Source organism: Cenococcum geophilum (genome assembly GCF_001692895.1).
Source record: "Cenococcum geophilum 1.58 unplaced genomic scaffold K441scaffold_2, whole genome shotgun sequence".
Classification (NCBI taxonomy): domain Eukaryota; kingdom Fungi; phylum Ascomycota; class Dothideomycetes; order Gloniales; family Gloniaceae; genus Cenococcum; species Cenococcum geophilum.
This window is the reverse complement of record NW_027137560.1, coordinates 1,289,467-1,308,127: the sequence shown is the minus strand read 5'-3', so window position 1 is coordinate 1,308,127 and position 18,661 is coordinate 1,289,467. Positions and strand designations below refer to the sequence as shown.

The window sequence follows — 18,661 nt, the reverse complement described above, 5'->3', positions numbered from 1 at the left end:
AAAAAAATGCTAGCGAAGAATTTCTTCACGCTCCGGTAGGTCCCACAAAGATCTGCAGAATTTGCGATCACATCAGCGTGACTCGGCATGCTAGATTCGTAGAACTAGTCGTTAAAGCTTCAATTGGACTGCTCGGACTGATGTCGTAAAATGCTAAAGACTTCGCTACAAATTGCTCCTCCATGAGGTTCGAAATGCACATCACTGACGGCACCCAAACTTCCGGTGACTTTTGCCCGCGGCCTGATCAGACAGAGTCCCCCCACGGCAGCTGACTCACTACTACATTTAACCATTAATGTGGCACTCTAGTACAACCTGATCTCACACCCAAAATACAGTTCATTGATTCAATTTTGAGTTTGTCTATCTATTATGGCTTCAACCATCCCGACGAGAACGAAATCTGAATCGACTCTTGGCCAGCGTGGCGCTGAGCTTGCTTCTGGTCCGAACATGCGAGATCAAGCCAGTACGATTCTTGGGGATAATGCTATGTTTAATCCTGAAACGAATCTGGAAGGACTGGTGAATATCGGGACTGCTGAAAATGTAGGGCAAAGTCTCTTTTAGTGGCTGAGCCAATTGGATACACGATGCAGCATGAGCAACATGACAAGTTGTAATCCTCACAAATAAGATTTATTATGAGGCAACTTTGACCTACCTCAAATCATGACATGCGAAATGACATCCAACAGCTGAGCTTCACGCTAACTTCTGCACAGTATATCGTGTTCGATGAAGTAGCAAGCTTTATCAAATCACACGATGTGAGTTTCCTTTTATATCGAATCATGCCGCGGAATACTGACTCGGAAGCACTAACTAGCTTGGATTCAAAGGCGTGGACTTTAACTATGGTGAAGGGCCTTGGGGTAGCACTCGACTCAGGAAAGCCATGGCAAAATATATAAATAAGTACGAAAAGTTTGCCTTGCTATTGAGTTACAAAAGCCATACGAAAAAAAAATCTTTGCTCAGCAAACTCGTATAATATCTCTCTTGAGTATCGCTATTGACGTCTACCAGGTACTTCCATCCATATCTACCGCTCGAGGCCGATAATCTCCTTTTCGCAAGTGGATGCCCCTCGATTTTTAATATGCTTGGCTTGACTCTCGGAGACCCTGGTGATGGCATTTTGCTATCCAGTCCGAGTTACACTGCATTTCCAACAGATTTCGGCCTGATAGCGAAGTAAGCCTACGATGATCTAGCAATATGTCCTCTAAGAAATGTTCATTTTTCATAGGATTAAACCTATCTTCGTGTCATTTAACAGAGTGGACCAATTCTCACCAGAAGTGGTCCAAAAATACGATGATGCACGGAAGAAGGCTGAAAAGGACGGGATCCGCGTTCGTGCGCTGATGCTGTGCCATCCGCACAATCCACTAGGACAATGCTATCCCAAGGACACAATTATTGCTCTCATGAGATTCTGCAACGAGCACAAAATACACATGCTAGCAGATGAAGTGTATTCTCAGTCAGTCTACGAGATCCCGGACAAAGCAGCCACTAAGTTTGTATCTGTGTTGTCTTTCGATTCTTCCGAACACATCGACCCCAACTATCTTCATTTCCAATATGGAATGAGTAAGGATCTCGCCTGCGGTGGCCTCCGTTTGGGTGTTTTCCATACCCGGAATGTGGAGCTGATGCGGGCAATGAACTCCATAACGCAATTCCATTGGTCGGGTATGGCAGACGAGAGGATTGCTATCACGATGCTCGAAGATGAGCAGTGGATGGAGAAGTTTCTGGATACAAGCAGGAAGAAGCTTGCGGCTAGTAATATGCTAATGAGGCAACTCATGGATGATGCAGGAATCAAGTATTCCCATGGGTCAAATGCTGGATTCTTCTTTTGGGTCGACCTTTCGCCATGGCTAAAGGAAGAAGACGGAAAGGATGGGTGGGAAAGGGAGGAGGTACTGATGAAAAAACTATTGAATAACAAGGTTTTTATTTTGAATGGTGGCAGTCAGGCCGCAGAAGAGCCGGGCTTCTTCCGAGTGGTGTTTTCGCATGATGAGAGGACGCTTCGAGAGGGATTCAGGAGGCTATTGAAAACGTTGAAAGAGTAAGGATAGGCATGGCAGGCGAGGATCTAACATCACATATCCTGCGTGCGAGGCATACACTCGAATTTTGGTCTGCTCGTCATGCCTTCATGGATGATTTTGTGTTCAGTTTCGAAGTACTTCAGGTGCTCACGCGGCCGATAGATCAAATTAAACCTGTACCAAAAAATAGAAACCGCCAACTAATTGAAATTCCTGTAATTACTAAGTAAAACAACTAAAAAAGATCCTTGAAACACCATAGGTATTCGTAGATATCTAGTATTTAGGTTCTGTTAATTAAGCATCAAATTCATAACGAATAATCGTGAACGTTTTGGATAATGCCGAGAGGTGCGGACTGAAGTCGGAGGCACTTTCTCGAAGCATGGTCTGTGCGTCGTGTGACCGGCGCGCCGAACGGATCGGTGACTTTCCTACCTTTACCATCGCAGGTCTTCAACAACGTCGCACCCGCTAAGAAGCGGTCATCACAACACTTTCTCTCTGCGAATTCTTGTCTGTCTACTTATAATATTTCTTTCTTCTCTGGTTGTCTATATTTCACTGCGCGCGGCATCGTCCGCCACCCGATAATAATGGCATTTCAAGCACCGGTCAGAGTTCAGGTTAGCATCGCAACGCCTCATCATCTAGTCTGGAAAACTGTAGGCTAACCTGGCAATTAATAGGGTATTGCATCTGCTACAACTGAACTATGGCCATCGATGTCTGCTGTCCTTCAAGTCCCGTGGCGAACCCTTAAGCGTCAGGCCCCTTCCCCCATTCCGGCAAAGCAAGAGGGCCAAACAGCGGTAGAGAATACGCCTAAGTCTGCGCAACTACCACAAACACAGGTATGACGGATATTGGTATGGATAATCGGATAGTAGCTCACATTGACTAGGGATGTTCGACACTGATGTTACCGGAATGTCTCGAGCCGGTTTCAATGTCGGCTCTGTGGTTTCGACCTTCTGCGGAAGTATTGAAGGCACAACCTCTGGTTTCTGGGATATTATCATCAAGTATGTCAATCTCCTACGGTCTTCACGGCCGTTTTGGCAATGCCATCGTACGACGACTGATTTCTTTGTAGTTCCTAAAAATGCTCTCCGTCTCTGCAACCCTCTGGCTCGTACACTTCCTCCTATGGCCAGAATGTCTAGGCAATACTCCACTCTTTCAAAACTTGGCCCTTTGAACAACCTCCGGCCTATACCAAGACCGGGTAATCTTGGCTTAGGACTAACGCAACAGCGAACGCTTTTCGGCGCAACTTCATCACGTAATCTCCTAGCTCATATGGAAATGACCGCAAACAACAATCCGCAGAGCGCCACAGCTCAGAACGCCTTTTACTCCGCACTGCTACGAGCCAACATGCCAGAAATTGTGGTTGAGCGATATCAGACTGGTCGGTTCGCAACCAACCCAGCATGCGAATCCATGTATATCAAGGCATTGGAGAGGGTCGGTCAAATTGAAAAGGCCTCAGCTATCCAGGCAACAAAAGACCAAATTGGTCATAATAGCACTCTCAGTAATGAACAAATGCAAGCTATTGGCCAGGCGGTCGGTGCCCGCGTTCGAGGAGGTACCCTTTCAATGGCCCGCAGTGGATCTGGTGGTAAAGAGAGCCCACTCTACGTCGTCGTCGAAGAATCTACCGGAAGCACCATCTTCAAGTGGTTCAAATTTGTTCTCTATTTCGGCCTCATCACTTACCTTTCGCTTATCGTCGTCACCCTTATTATCGAAGCAAGCGGCATGTTGAAGAAGGTTGGAGGTACACAGAATACTGAGGCAAGACCGGAACTTCAGACAACACGCTTCAGTGACGTTCATGGATGCGACGAAGCCAAGGAAGAACTTCAAGAATTGGTCGAATTCCTCAAGAACCCCGACAAATTCTCGACTCTTGGTGGAAAGCTTCCAAAAGGTGTTCTCCTGGTTGGGCCTCCCGGAACTGGAAAGACCCTCCTCGCTCGTGCCGTTGCTGGGGAAGCTGGCGTACCTTTCTTCTACATGTCTGGATCTGAATTCGATGAAGTTTACGTCGGTGTTGGAGCCAAGCGTGTTCGTGAACTCTTCAATGCTGCTCGAGCCAAAGCGCCTGCGATCGTATTCATTGACGAGCTTGATGCGATAGGTGGAAAGCGTAATGAACGGGATGCTGCCTATGTCAAGCAAACTTTGAATCAGCTCCTCACCGACCTAGACGGTTTCGATCAGAACTCTGGTGTCATATTTCTTGCCGCAACTAATTTCCCTCAACTTCTAGACAAGGCTCTAACGAGACCGGGTCGATTTGATCGCAACATCGTGGTCCCTCTTCCTGACGTTAGAGGGCGTGTCGCCATTCTCAAGCATCATATGAGAAATATTCAACTTGGTACTGATGTTGATGCAGCTCTAATCGCACGGGGTACACCAGGTTTCTCTGGGGCAGAATTAGAAAATATCGTCAATCAAGCCGCCGTACACGCTTCAAAGAACAAAGCAAAGAAAGTCACTATGCATGATTTCGAATGGGCTAAGGATAAAGTCTTAATGGGGGCTGAAAGACGAAGTGCAGTCATCCAGGAAAAGGACAAGATTATGACTGCGTACCACGAGGGCGGCCACGCGTTAGTAGCCATGTACACCCAAGGCTCCGACCCACTGTACAAGGCGACAATTATGCCTAGAGGCCACGCGCTCGGAATCACCTTCCAGTTACCCGAAATGGATAAAGTCAGCGTTGCCAAAAAGGAGTATCTAGCAAGGATCGATGTGTGCATGGGTGGCAAAGTGGCTGAAGAACTAGTCTATGGTCCAGATGATACTACTGGCGGCGCGTCATCCGATATCCAAACCGCAACTGCCATAGCATATTCGATGGTTACGCAGATGGGGATGTCAGATATACTCGGAAATGTCGACCTCCATTCAGATTATGCTCGGTTATCCTCTGAGACCAAACAGCTTATCGAGATAGAGGTCCGCCGGATCATCGAGGACGGCCGACAGAGGGCTAGAGCACTGCTAATATCTAAAAGGCATGAGCTAGATTTACTAGCGAAAGCATTGGTAGAGTATGAAAGTCTAGGAAAGGAAGAAATGGAAAAGGTTGTGAAAGGAGAAAAGCTTCCGGATCGCTTACATTCCATGCCTGGTGTTCCCATAAAGTTACCAGAAATGGTACTACCTGGGGCTATTAAACCTCCAGGAGGTGAGGAAGGAGATCCTGGCGCAGGCGTGCCTGGACAAGAAGGGCCGGGAGCATATTCTGCGAGTGGTTGAGTTGGGCACATCTTAGCCAGTCCACCACCAAATTGGAATGTAGGGATATATAGGATTTTGGAGAGAGAAGGCGAACGGTTTCGGTTTAAGCTGTACTTGCATAGCAAGCCAATTGCGCTTTATATGGCGTTTTCTAGCGTATTGCTAGCCAGGTGAGGTAGGGAAGTTTGGTCTTTCTCCTACTTCATACCCATCTCTCCTCCTCAAATGATGAGGATGACTGACTGAATAACGGTCGAAATCACCTTTCCTTGTGTCTGTATCCTATGTTGTGTCATGTGAGTCATTGATGTTGAGAGCATTTGGGAGCAGCGGCGTCGCTCCGTTCATATGCATTGGGCCACGCTAATGTAGCAAAAAATCGCATTCTAGGTTTATCAAATATCCTGTTCCCTAAAATTCCTTCTTTGATCATAGTGCTTATGTTTTCTGCTTCTGCTCATCAAATGCAGCTGCCTGACGTAGATCGGCAGAACATGTGGCGTCACTCCGAAATGAGCAGTGATGATGTCGTTCCCTTTCCTCCACCGCTTCGTTCTCTCTCTTTCCTGCTACCGAAACTCCATTAAACTCACACAGGCCAACCGAATGGCAAGAGGTGAACTGAGCAAGCACCAACGCCGAGTTGGACAAGCAACAAGAGCAAAGCTGACTGCCACTGCGGAGCTAACGGATCTGTCTGAGCACAGCCCAGGCGTCACAGCAGTTTGCTGAACTCGAGCAAGTCGGGGAATTGCAAACAAAGCGCAAACAGGAAGGGAAGGTGCTAAAACCCTTGAACAAGAAAGGATCGGCTTTAGAGAGGACATTAGATATGCACGAAGGGTTTCTTGCTAGACAAGTGAATTGGATTGAGTGATTGAGCGATGCCGAGGTTACAAAGCCCGCACTAATTAAATCATAGAGTAGCCAAAGGAGCAGAAACGATTCACAGCAATCGACCTTCACAACGGAAACGTACGCTAAATACCAATACCTCGACCGCTGCCTACGAGGTCTTGCAGCGACGCTAGCCCTTCACGCACTAGGGGCTCACTGAAATTCAGACCGGGAGCAGTCTACTCGCCGAAACCAACTACGAATGATAAGCCGGGGCACAGCCGTACGAGTACCGTAGCCGGTATCAGCTTACCCGCGACGAGCGGAGGGCAGGCTCAACATTTTACTTACCCACCTACTACCTCATACCCACAGCAGAGTTTCACGGTCAGAAACGAAGTCTTTCAGTACGTTCAAAACACATTTGGCCAGCCTTCATTCAGCCAACCCACGTACTATCAACCCTTTTTCGGTCAACCTTCATTCGGTCATCCTTCGTTTAGCCAGCCTCCTATACGGTTCCAGTTCTCCTAAACCACCTTGCCTACAGGATCCATTCCTACCTACATTCCGCTGCAGTCCTCCTTCACCCCCACTACCCTCACCACGCCCGCGTCCAGAGTGATTATCAGCATCAAATTTTTCAACCGGAGCCCTTTCCATCAGTCCCTCGGGCTGAAAGAGCTGCCCACCTGCTGTGGTTGAATTAGGTGGTGAATAGGGACATAGTTCGCACAGGTAAATAGGTGTGAACACAGACATGTGATTCTGTTCGACGGAAGGAGCATAGATCTTTTCCTTGAGGGAGCGGTCAGGCTTCCGTACACGAATAACAGTATGAGGTTTCATTTGAGCTTCTAGTAGAGACACTCTCCATATCTCGCGGACTGTTGCCTTTTTTTGGAAGATGCACAAGCTCATTTACCACGATCATCATATATCACCCACGATTCCCACACGCCTAGGTATGAAGTGTTCTACCCTGTCATGTTATAGAAAACTTAATATTAGGCCCCTCCTTCGAGAAATCAACTTTAATTCAAAATCACCTTAAATCATATACAATAGGGTCGAATAAAACTTCAGTGTCAAACATTAGAGAAACTCAACGTGCTCTAGCTACCATCAAAAGCTAAAACATCTGTTGCTTTGCAGGACTCCTAGACATCACCAGCTACATATTCTATTAAATAAATAATAACAATAAATTAATAAATGAATAAATGAATAAATGACCACCAATCACATGTAGCTTTTGGCCTCTCTTACCACTAAATTCATATCAACCCAAAAACCCAGCACCCAACCCGCATTTCTATGAACCGCTTCACCAGCCCTACCACTTCCCACCTCTCAACCCCGCCGGATCCCTCCACCGCTCATCCAACCCCCTCCCCATCTCACCTCTATACTTTCCAACTCCCGCCTGCACCATCAACTGCGCCGCGCCACCGTTCTCGGGGCTCTGCCCGTACATGGCCAGTTGCAAGACGTCGTGGCGCGGGTTCCAGCTGCCCTTGACGTCGATCTGGCCCGTGCGGTGGAAGCGCTCAAGCGCCGGAGCGAAGAGCGGGTCCGGGTGCGCGTCGAGCACGCTGACGAAGTCGAGCTGCACGACGTTGTTCTCGACGCCGGCGAAGAGGGTCGGGGACGAGGAGGACGGGAGCGAAAGCGAGTAGATGGGGGAGTCGGCGGAGCGGTGCGAGGAGCGGCGCTGTTGGCGCGGGACGCCGTTGCGGGGGTTCAGGAAGAGGTTCCAGCCGTAGTGGGTGCTGGCCTTTGCCGAGCGAGAGTTGGGTGCGTGATGGGGGTTTGAGTGGCGAGACTGGTTGGGTTTCGTGGTGGCGGTGACGGGCACGTCGAGGTGGTGGTAGGCGCGGCCGCCGCCGACGCGCAGATCGAACACTTTCAGCATGCTGTGTCGTGCTGTCCCGGCGATGAGCCGCTCGCGGCCCTGGGTCTGCAGAGAGTAGATCGCCGAGTCGTTCGTTGGATCCCAGTAGCTGGATTCGTAGGCCGAGGGGGACCGCATGTCGTGGAGTCGGATGATGCCGTCGTAGCAGCCGCTCAAGAATACTTGGCCGGCCGCGTGGCCTCCTTGTGACGAGGACGGTAGTGGGGCGATGGGATAGATGGACGAGTTCTTCTGCCGCTGATTTGTTTCGAGATGCGGGTGAACGTCCACACGGTCGTCAGGCGCCCAGTGTGTCCCGTCTAGGCCGAATTTTCGGATGGGATATTTTGTCATCCCGCTTGGTGTGACTTCATAAACGTGGACCGGCTCGGTCGACGGACCTAGGCCTATAGCTAGTTTATCCTCTGAAAGGAATTGAGTTGACCAGACGCGACAGTCCTTCTTGCCTTCCGGAATGGCTGTAAACTCACTGAGGGGAGCCGTGGAGCCTATTTCTGATGATGAATCGTAAACAGGGTAGAGAGCTAAAAGAGAGTCGGAAAGGCAAGCAGCCAGAAGCGGCGAACTTGAGGGCGATACAGCCGTCGAGCGTACTGACCGGCCATTTATGGCATAATTATGCCCACTCAAGCTCTGCTCACCAGTCATTCCAATATTGAGTCGGAAAAGCTCTCCACTCGCTGTACCGAGTACTATGTCCTCTGCGTTCTGCCCTGCATTATTCTGGAAGGGCCTAATCACATTCAGCGACGTAATATCATCTCTCCCCTCCACTCTCCCCGACATCTTCCACGTAAACCATGCCGTCATATGCTTATACTCGTTAAAGTAGAACCTCCGATCTGCAGCATCCGCCCCTTCCCATAGCCTCGCAACTTCAGGTCCCATGCTCTTCACGCGCAGAATCAGCTCCGTCCCCGCACTCCATGCGAGAACCTGCTTTCGCGCGCTCCAATCGCCCCCCGTCCACTCCTCGTAGCTGTCGATGCTAGGCTGGTACCCCATCGTCTGGCCCTGCGGACGGTTCCATTGCGGGATCTGCGCCCGCGTCGCGAGGCTGGTGATGCAGCCGTAGGGCTCAAGATACCGCGCGAGGAAGGCTTTGCGGTCCCAGTTGCGTGAGAGCGTCGTCAGACCATGAACGGCTTCGCGAAGGTCGTGCGTTTCTGCGGCAGGGACGGGCAGCGAGGGGAAGCGCGTCCGGAGGAAGATTTTCCAGCCCTCTTTTGCGGTGAACGAGTGCAGTGTGCGGCAGGTTAGAGAGAGGTGGGAGACGGATTGGGCAGTAGGGAGGTTGGTGTATATGTGTGAGAGTAGCTCAAAGGGGAGGTCTTCGAGCATAGTAATATTTTATTTGAGTGGCAAATGTATTCCTTATTCCATGTGCTTTTATTTGATTGTGGGCTGTCCGAATGGAGTAAGAGAGGCAGGTTTATAGGTTTTTGGGGCTATGGAGTCTAGTCATCATTGTGGCTGATATAGGGAATACGAAGGGGATGAGTCGTTGACATTTATGTGACTCTGACGCAAGGCGCATAAAGATCCTTGGTGTTGTGCGGAGGCTTGATTTGAGGCTTGACCTGCTTGGCACGCTTGGCACGCTTCCACGGGAACGGGACGATAACAGGAACAAGATGCACTAATATAATAAAGTGTGGCAGTAGTAAGAACCCTATTGGGACTATCTTCTTCACATTTTATAGAGATGAGCACTATACGGTCACATAAAACCTTTCTCCCCAGCGCTTTGCTTCGTTACGATCTGCTCTCCTCTCATCATATGCCACCAGCGTCCAGTACTTTTTAAGAAACCACTGCAGGTTCCCAGCTGCGCATATCCCACGACACGCCTGCCTGCGTAACCAGATTGCCACTTGTAGATCCCCAGCATACTATTCTGTCATTCCAGAAATCAAGGCACAAGTCATCTTTGTCAATAAGTGGAGAGTCAGATGATACCGCAGCGAGGACGCGGTCTCTGAAATTCGGGAATGGCAGAACGTCCTACGCTATTAGCGAACGAAACTGGAGGGCCATGTTGCGACACAAGATCACCAAGTGAGCAAGGCTAGACTTACCAGATATGGACGATGCTCTTTTGTAATCTAGTATACTATTGGCCAAGGATCTCTGCTCACGAAGGCAAATCATTGATAGGACCTGGCCAGCTGGTTTGGGCCTGCTGCAGACAAGCCGGGTGCGCAGACGGGACTTATTGCCGAGTCGTCTAGATAATCCACAAACTCAAAGCCTAGGGCTCTTGCATTGGCGAATACGGCAGCGAAAAAAGAAACCTGATGAATTCGGAAACTGTTAGCGTGCAAGTCGGCAGCTTTGGGTGTAACGGGCGATCTTTGGTACCTTTCGACAGTAAGGTCCATGTTTGGCTAGGTTGGTCGAGACAAATTTGCTCGACGTTTACCGGAGTTCGGACTGAAACGAGAGGTTGAAGAGGAGTTTGCCTCGAGAACTAATATGCCGTCGTTCTCTATAAATGAACGTATCGCTTCGAGGAATTTGAAGCCATGGGCACGCACTATCTTGATCAGCTGCTGTTTCTTCTCAAGCGGAAGTCCATTGTATTATCCCGAAAGCCTTTTGAATGAATCTTGAACTTCTCTGCCCCTAGGATCGCTTGCACCTACATTCGAAAAACTTTGGGATCTGGCTGTAAATGCCGACGATTGTCCCATAATGGTAGGCAACGGTGGATCTGAGCTTGCCATCCCAATAGTGTGAATAGGCAGCTCTGATATCTGGCCTGGTGGTTGCTGAAACGGTGGGGATGGCTGGAACTGAAAGTCGCCATCGTTCGTAAAGTCCGAAATCTCGGGAAACCACGTTCTATCAAAAGCAGTAATGCTGTCGCTGCCCTGATTACTACTACTAATGAGTGGTGGAGAAGGCCACATAGGACCGAGATCCTCAAAAGATCCTTGGCACACTGACACAAGCTCAAAGGCGCTACCGACCCCCACAAGCCCGGAAGTGGCACTGCTGCTAACAAGTGTTGGGGGTCCTTGTTCACTGGGATGTGTGCTCACTGGGTCAGGCTCATGCGCAAGGGTGCATTGTTCCCCCGAAAGTGAGTGAGGTCTTCCAAAACAATCATCCATACTCTCAGATGGAGAGACTGCTGGCGATTGGCCATGTGATGATCGAGACTTAAGTAGCTGCTGCAAGTATTCAAGCTTCCGTTTTCTCTTCTCCCCTATGAGTAGGTTTTCATTAGATCATTAGTCTTAAGGGAATTTAGTTGCGCAAAACTGACTGTAGTTCTTTGATGCGATTCTATTCTGCAGCTTCCGCGCCTCACTATTTCCCTTGTGTGGCTTCTGAAAAGACGAGGTTTTCTCGGAAGACGCTAATGCATTTCGCGTCCGTTTCTCGCGACTTGCGGACGTTGACCCCTTAGGAGAGGATGTTGGTGGCATGGCGCCAGCAAGATGCAGCAAGTCTAGCTTAAGGCGTTGTCGAAGCGATAAGGAGCGAACAAAACAAAGGATATTTGCTGACGTCTTCAATCGTCGAAGTATATGTACTCTGGTTAGGTTGTGACGGAGATAAGTAGACTAGGGCGCTTCACCATAGGGCTGCGAGTGCTTTTGGCTGAATAATCTGCCCATTTTTAGAAACTGAGGTCAGGGATGGATATCAAGCTGCCATTCTGCTCCAAAGCTTGTTCGTGCAACTCGGCTTAGCGCAGGGAAATCTGATATCCAAACCCGAAGAGAGCTGCTGGGAGATCGGCTCGCCTACTATGCAATGATTCCATATTCTTGGACGTAAATGGTTGCTCAAAATGGCAAAATTACTAAGACGGTTTAAAATAAGTGAGACTTGGCAGATGGCCAACTGGCAAGGGGTCCTAGCTCTGCGCCCCAGCTTTGTCCGTGCGCCTAAGCCAATGAGCGCTTGCAACGGATTTCAGATGCTGACGCCAGCAAACCCTCGAAACCCTCCAGCGCTCTGCCTCGCCAGTGAACTACGGAACAGCCTTGCTATTTCGTCCGTTAGTATGGCCCCGGAAAGCACAGACTACCACAACCCAAATCTCTGTTTATGTCTTATGTCCATATGTCCATGGCTTCAAAGTAAACTCCGTACTGGTTTGCGTTTGTACTCTGGAACACGGTGTTCCGGGTTGCTCTAACATGTCTATTGACCATCCTAACCCCGAATTGCGCTTGTATATAAGGGTAAGAGAATGAACGGAACAAAAACTCACTACGGTAAAGTAGTTGGGAAATTCCAGCATATACTTACAACCACACCACAGCCATCACCATGCCTGAATTCAATTTCAACCCTACTTCTGACATTGCAACCTCTGCGTTAACTCGTAAGCCCGTTTCAGGAGGTCGATTCAACGTGCATACCACTTCGGATCAAGCCGCTGCAGATCTTGCTAGTGGCATCACCGACAAAACCGGTAGGTTGCCACTCGCAGCAAAATAAGCAACCTCGCCAATCTTTACTGAACTCGGCGGGGCAGTGATTATCACAGGGGTCAGCCCTACCGGGATAGGTGCAGATGCTGCTCGAGCGATTTTTCAGCAGAATCCTAAGCTCTTGATTTTGGCCAGTCGCAGCTTGGAAAACATTAATGCCGTAATCAACGAGATTCGAGGCTCGAAGTCAGTCGAGAATGTCAAGCCCCTGTTGCTTGATCTCTCCGACTTGACGTCGGTGAGGAAGGCTGCAGATGAGCTTCTCCGTATGACAGCTGTGGTGGATGCACTAATCAACAATGCTGGTGTTATGAGTAAGTGCAGCCCATGATGCAATCCGCCGTTTGCCAGCGAATTGCTTCCCAAGACAGGTACTGTGTTAGAATGCGTTTCTGATGAAAGCAGTGGTTCCAAATTTCAAGACTACCAGCGAGGGGATTGAGTGGCACTTCGCAATCAATCATGTCGGACACTTCTTGTTCACCAATCTTATTATGCCAGCACTTCTCAAGTCACAAGATGGAGCTTGCGTGGTTAGCGTCTCCAGTGCGGCTCATAGAGGAAGCATCGTGCATTTCGAGGATATCAATTTCAATGTAGGTGAATTTCTTCTTATTCACCGGTCAGATCGGTGTTTCTAATATCTTTCGGAAATATAGGAAGGGAAGAACTACGAGAAATTTCTGGCATACGCGCAGTCAAAATCGGCGAACCTCTTATTCTCTGTAGGGTTGACACAAAAACTTGGAAAGAAAAACCTGAGGTCTTTCGGAGTTGACCCGGGAGGCATTCCCACTACAGGAATTAGCCGAGATATATCTATGGAGGAAAGGATTGAAAGAGGTACGCTCGTTTGTCCTTTGTGGACAATCTCCGAAATACTCATATGTGCAATGGTTGACGGTTATCAGGCTGGTGGGACAAGAACGGAAATCCAAATACAGAGCTTATTCCATACAAAAGTGTTGAACAAGGATCCGCAAATTACATTGTTGCAGCATTCGATCGGACTATTGATGGCAAGAGCACCACATTGAAATTTTTTAATTCTCAGGGCTAATAAGAAGTTAGATCAAAGCGGTGCGTGCATCACGGATTCAGCAATTGACCCAACCACTGCTCCTCATGCTTTGGATCCAGAGAGTGCGAAGAAGCTTTGGGCCCTGAGCGAGAAGCTAGTTGGACAGGAATTTAGCTACAACTGAAAAGTCTGTGTGCCCGAAGAAGTACGTGCATCATGGCCTGCCGCGTGGATCCATTGATAGTTGCGAGGCACCTGTCAATGACAGCAGAAAAGTTTAGAGCCAATGTATACTCAATCTGCAAAGCGAGCTTTCATGGAGTTAAATCAAATTATTATGAGCGACTGGAAGTTCTCAATGTCTTAGAACTAGTTCGGCTGCATCAGCCATCTGAAGTATGAGTAGGACGAAAGCATGATTGCTAGCTTCGTGGAGAAGATTGAAAAACTTTTATTTTTGGACTAATTTAGGTTTCTATGAGTCACTATGCCACATTTCAATCGCCAGAAAAACTAATGAAGCTAGGTAATAAAAAAAGTCATCTTTACATACGTGCGTAGTTCCTGCATCACGCTCGTTCCCTTTTCACACTTTTTCGACTAAATTTCAAAGTTTTGTCAATGTCGACTTTCGAATCTAGAATACTGTCTTGAGCTGAGGCCATGATGTAGCTTCTCTGAAGGCTTAGAAAGGAATGCAGTAAGAGTCGTCTGTTTCTAGGGTTAGGCGCAGCTTTTCAAAGTGGTGAAGGCGTCATAGTGCTAGTAAGTGGCTGTGCATCGCTCACACAAAAGCGGCGGTGTATCATATTTAGCGAGAATTGAAGGAGCCAGCCAGACGCGCCGCGCTTCGGCTGAACGTTTCTCCTCGCCGTGTGGAAGACGACTGGGACTTGGCAACTGCAGACAGCACCTGCATTCTCAGCCTAGTCGAGCTGAAGATGGACCACGACACTCTCAAGAGCGGCTCTGCAGCCTCGTGGAGCTATGAGTACTGCTGTATATTTCTCATTAATCTTTTCGCTTCACTGAGCCATCCTGCTCACCTTTACAGCCATGCCCGAGCATGAACTCCGCCTGCTCGCTCTCGACGGCGGCGGGGTTCGCGGCCTGTCGACGCTTCAGATCTTGAAGCAGCTGATGGACACCATCGACCCAGAATCGCCGCCGAAGCCTTGCGACTACTTCGACATGATCGGAGGCACCAGCACTGGCGGGTTAGTAGTGATTGCTTTGCTGAATTTACGGCTGACAAGAAGCGCAGGCTCATAGCGATCATGCTCGGTCGGCTTCGGATGACGGTTGATGAGTGCATTGACGCATATGTCTTGCTGTCAGACAGGATCTTCCAGAAGCAGAGACACCGTGTGACGATCAAGGGCCGGGTCCAAGGACGATTTAATTCGGATGAGTTAGAGCGCGCGATCAAAGAGATCGTTGTGAGACAAAGTTTGGCGGAGGATACGCTGTTAAAGGACGCCCCGGATGCGAAGTGCAAAGTGTGAGTAGAGGTCCACCTGTGTGCGAGGCTGTGATGACGTTAACGAGTTGGATATAGATTCGTATGTGCAATGAGCAGCGAGACGGGCGATACGGTGCGGCTCACCAGCTACCGCTCGCCACGCGGCCGCGAACGACTGCTTCGTACCACCAAGATATGGGAAGCAGGCCGAGCGACATCGGCAGCCTCGTCCTTCTTCGATCCCATCTCCATCGGTGACTTTGAGGAGAGCTTTATTGATGGGGCTACAGGAGCGAACAACCCGGTGTATGAAGTGTGGAATGAGGCTCAAGATATGTGGCCATCTGGCTTGCTTGAAGACAAGATTAAGTGTTTGGTCTCAATTGGGACGGGCGTTCCGTCGCTTATGCCGTTCAAAGACGATATAATTGGTATTGGCCAGAATCTGCTGGCGATTGCCACAGAGACGGAAAAAACAGCAGAGCGATTCTCTCGCGACAAATCACGGCTAGATGACACGGGACGGTACTATCGGTTTAACGTGTTAAGAGGACTAGAGGATGTTGGGTTAGAAGACTCAAAGCAGAGGAATGCAATTATTGCGGCCACAGATCGATACATTGAGTCGCAGGCGGTATTTAAGCAGATGAAGGCTTGCGCCGATAACATGTCCGGAAGAGAATGTTAGTGTATTGTTTCGCCGTAAGATATAGCTTGCTCTATATAGCTAACTAGGCTCCTCCCTAGATATAGGAAACTATCGGACACCGTTTAGTCTGCAAGGTGTGTCTGTAGTGAACAAGTTTGTGGATCGGCCGTCCGATATAACCAAACTCGAACAAGCCCTTCTACCGCAGAGACAAAACGGCCGCCAGAAGGTGTTTGTGCTCCACGGGCTTGGCGGAATAGGCAAGACACAACTTGCCGTGGAGTTTGCAAGGAGGCACCACCGAAAGTTCAGCTCAGTGTTTTGGCTGGATGGCAGAACTGAAGATAATCTTAAGCAGAGTATTGCGATTTGTGCAAGCAGGATCCTAGAAGTCCAAATTGTAGAGACTAGTAAAGCGTATTCCATTACAAGTGCTGGCGATATCGATGCCGCCGTTAGGGATGTAATGAGCTGGCTGGGCCGGCCAGACAACACGGACTGGCTAATCATCTTCGATAACGTCGACCGAGAGAGCGGAGGGGACAATGCCGTCCCTAATACATACGATGTCACACGTTACCTTCCTAGTGCAGATCACGGATCGGTTCTGATTACGACCCGGCTCGCCAACTTAGAACAGCTTGGTGGGTCATGGAGGCTAGGGAGGCTTAGTAAGGAGCAGACAGAGGCTATGTTTCAGAGCCGGTATGGGGGTAGTTATGGTAAGATAACGCTATGGTGTAATTGCGTTGCATGCACACAATACCAATGCTAACCGTTCCGGAACAGATTCAGCTGAGAGAGAGGAGCTGTTTAGGCTCCTTGATGGCTTACCGCTAGCAATTGCGCAGGCTAGCGCATACCTGCGACAGAGCGAAATTAGTGTTGCGAAATATATCCAGCTTTATAAGCAGCAATGGAAGAGCCTTATGGAATCTCAAGACCGAGCCGGCATGCAACTTCGAGATTATCCCGGCCGTAGCGTGTGGACGACGTGGACGATTTCGTACTATGCTATTCGGACAAAAAGCATGGCCGCAGCTAACTTGCTTCTGTTCTGGGCATGTCTTGACAATAAAGACCTGTGGTACGGCCTCCTCGCAAAAGCAGAAGCAGGAATACAATCTACAGTCGTGGCGGATTATTTGTCAGAGTGGCTTCCTAACATCGCGAACAATGAAGTTGAGTTTGTTGCGACAATGCAACTTTTGCGCAGCTACTCTCTCGTCGAGGCCTTGCAGGATCTAGCAGGCTATGCGACTCACCCGGTTGTGCATAGATGGGCATTTCATATGCAGGACGAGAAACAGCGGGCTGTCTTTACCTGGCTTGCGGTAGTAGTAGTCGGGTGGGCAGTGCCGGAGACTTCAGAGAAGGAGTATTCAAGCATACAACGTCGGCTCCTAGCTCATGCGCAGCGGTGCAATCAGTGGGTTATAGGGTGAGTAGCAGGCACTAGGGCTAGATTGGAAGGAGCTAACCCAAGTAGAGCGGATGTTAAGCAGGATTATGTAATGCTAGGTGCAATTCATGGACTGGGAATGCTGTATGCGGACCAGGGCAAGCTGGGCGAGGCGGAGAAGATGTACCAGCGAGCGCTAGAAGGACGCGAGAAGGCGCTTGGGCCGGACCATATAGCGACACTTAGCACGGTCAATAACTTGGGCAGCCTCTACAAATCCCAGGGCAAGCTGGGTGAGGCGGAGAAGATGTACCAGCGAGCACTAGAAGGAATTGAGAAGGCGCTTGGGTTGGACCACACATTGACACTTAACACGGTTAATAACTTGGGCCTTCTCTACGCGGACCAGGGCAAGCTGGGTGAGGCGGAGAAGATGTACCAGAGAGCGCTAGAAGGAAAGGAGAAGGCGCTTGGGCCGGACTGTATATCGGCACTTAGCACGGTCAATAACTTAGGCACCCTCTACGTGAACCAGGGCAAGCTAGGTAAGGCGGAGAAGATGTACCAGCGAGCGCTAGAAGGGAAAGGAGAAGGCGCTTGGGCCGGACCATATATCAACACTTGGCACGGTCAATAACTTAGGCATCCTCTACAGATCCCAGGGCAAGCTGGGTAAGGCGGAGAAGATGTGCCAGCGAGCGCTAGAAGGAAAGGAGAAGGCGCTTGGGCCGGACCACACATCGACACTTGACACGGTCAATAATTGGGCCCTTCTCTACGCGGACCAGGGCAAGCTGGGTGAGGCGGAGAAGATGTACCAGCGAGCGCTAGAAGGAAATGAGAAGGCGCTTGGGCCGGACCACACATCGACACTTGACACGGTCAACAACTTGGGCGTTCTCTACATGGACCAGGGCGAGCTGGGCGAGGCGGAGAAGATGTGCCAGCGAGCACTAGAAGGATATGAGAAAGCCCTAGGTCCAGACATCGCTGCATCTTATATACCGGCGCTTAATACCGCTTATAGTCTAGGCATTCTATTTGCCAGCCAAGGCGACAAAGGTAGAGCTAGAGCAATGTACTTGAGGGCTCTGGCAGGCTATCAGAATGTCTTTGGAGACGACCACCAAAAGTGTCGAGATATACGGGAAAGGCTTAGTTCCTTGCATATTTCAGCCAGCGAGAGAAATATTTCAACAGACGCCACGGGTTATAGCACTCCAATTATCTCTCAAGGCATGTTGCATTCCAACACACGAGGGAATACGCTAGTTTCTAAACAACGTAGGCTTCCTCAAAAGCTTGGCTGGAGATAAACGGCATGTGTCGAACTAGAGCTTATCCATATCTTACCACCTGGTTGGATTTTATAACTCATTCTTACTGTGATTTGTGATGGTATGTAACATAACGGTAACCAATTTATTCTTAACACCTTCCTTTATCGCTAAGTCAGGCGCTTACATCTATTCCTCGGCAATTTAGAACCACGGCTGTCCTACGACGAGGCTGAGAATACGGTGCTAAATCAGCGGTTGTCAAGTCCTAGTAGTGGGTCCACTACGACGCTATTTGCGTGTTTCAGAAT

At 49.3% G+C, this 18,661-nt stretch overlaps 6 protein-coding genes across 6 annotated transcripts; 4 read left to right on the top strand and 2 right to left on the bottom strand.

Annotated features, from left to right (window-relative positions):
- The first annotated feature begins 391 nt into the window (after window positions 1–391).
- Window positions 392–2,277, top strand: K441DRAFT_651030 (1-aminocyclopropane-1-carboxylate synthase 1). Its single transcript, XM_067647134.1, has 5 exons — window positions 392–552; window positions 729–773; window positions 833–921; window positions 1,033–1,200; window positions 1,256–2,277. Exons 1-5 carry the CDS (start codon window positions 457–459, stop codon window positions 2,091–2,093), a joined length of 1,236 nt encoding a protein of 411 aa, XP_067509728.1. The 5' UTR covers window positions 392–456; the 3' UTR covers window positions 2,094–2,277.
- Window positions 2,278–2,668: 391 nt separating this feature from the next.
- Window positions 2,669–5,354, top strand: K441DRAFT_535573 (intermembrane space AAA protease IAP-1; the record flags this gene model as incomplete). Its single annotated transcript, XM_067642375.1, has 4 exons — window positions 2,669–2,698; window positions 2,762–2,926; window positions 2,977–3,097; window positions 3,169–5,354. 4 exons carry the CDS (start codon window positions 2,669–2,671, stop codon window positions 5,352–5,354), a joined length of 2,502 nt encoding a protein of 833 aa, XP_067509727.1.
- A 1,833-nt stretch (window positions 5,355–7,187) lies between these two features.
- Window positions 7,188–9,593, bottom strand: K441DRAFT_651026 (uncharacterized protein). The gene has a single exon (XM_067647133.1). It carries the CDS (start codon window positions 9,427–9,429, stop codon window positions 7,510–7,512), a length of 1,920 nt encoding a protein of 639 aa, XP_067509726.1. The 5' UTR covers window positions 9,430–9,593; the 3' UTR covers window positions 7,188–7,509.
- A 1,077-nt stretch (window positions 9,594–10,670) lies between these two features.
- K441DRAFT_672820 (uncharacterized protein) lies at window positions 10,671–11,522 on the bottom strand (the record flags this gene model as incomplete). Its single annotated transcript, XM_067650591.1, has 2 exons — window positions 10,671–11,299; window positions 11,360–11,522. 2 exons carry the CDS (start codon window positions 11,520–11,522, stop codon window positions 10,671–10,673), a joined length of 792 nt encoding a protein of 263 aa, XP_067509725.1.
- Window positions 11,523–12,068: 546 nt separating this feature from the next.
- K441DRAFT_651024 (short-chain dehydrogenase) lies at window positions 12,069–14,055 on the top strand. Its single transcript, XM_067647132.1, has 6 exons — window positions 12,069–12,520; window positions 12,584–12,853; window positions 12,945–13,135; window positions 13,199–13,382; window positions 13,451–13,558; window positions 13,611–14,055. Exons 1-6 carry the CDS (start codon window positions 12,376–12,378, stop codon window positions 13,742–13,744), a joined length of 1,032 nt encoding a protein of 343 aa, XP_067509724.1. The 5' UTR covers window positions 12,069–12,375; the 3' UTR covers window positions 13,745–14,055.
- Window positions 14,056–14,483: 428 nt separating this feature from the next.
- On the top strand, window positions 14,484–17,945 carry K441DRAFT_96619 (FabD/lysophospholipase-like protein). Its single transcript, XM_067654570.1, has 6 exons — window positions 14,484–14,777; window positions 14,825–15,061; window positions 15,119–15,705; window positions 15,770–16,393; window positions 16,461–17,112; window positions 17,161–17,945. The coding sequence occupies exons 1-6, from the start codon at window positions 14,617–14,619 to the stop codon at window positions 17,708–17,710; spliced, it is 2,811 nt and encodes a 936-aa protein (XP_067509723.1). The 5' UTR covers window positions 14,484–14,616; the 3' UTR covers window positions 17,711–17,945.
- The last annotated feature ends 716 nt before the right edge of the window (window positions 17,946–18,661 follow it).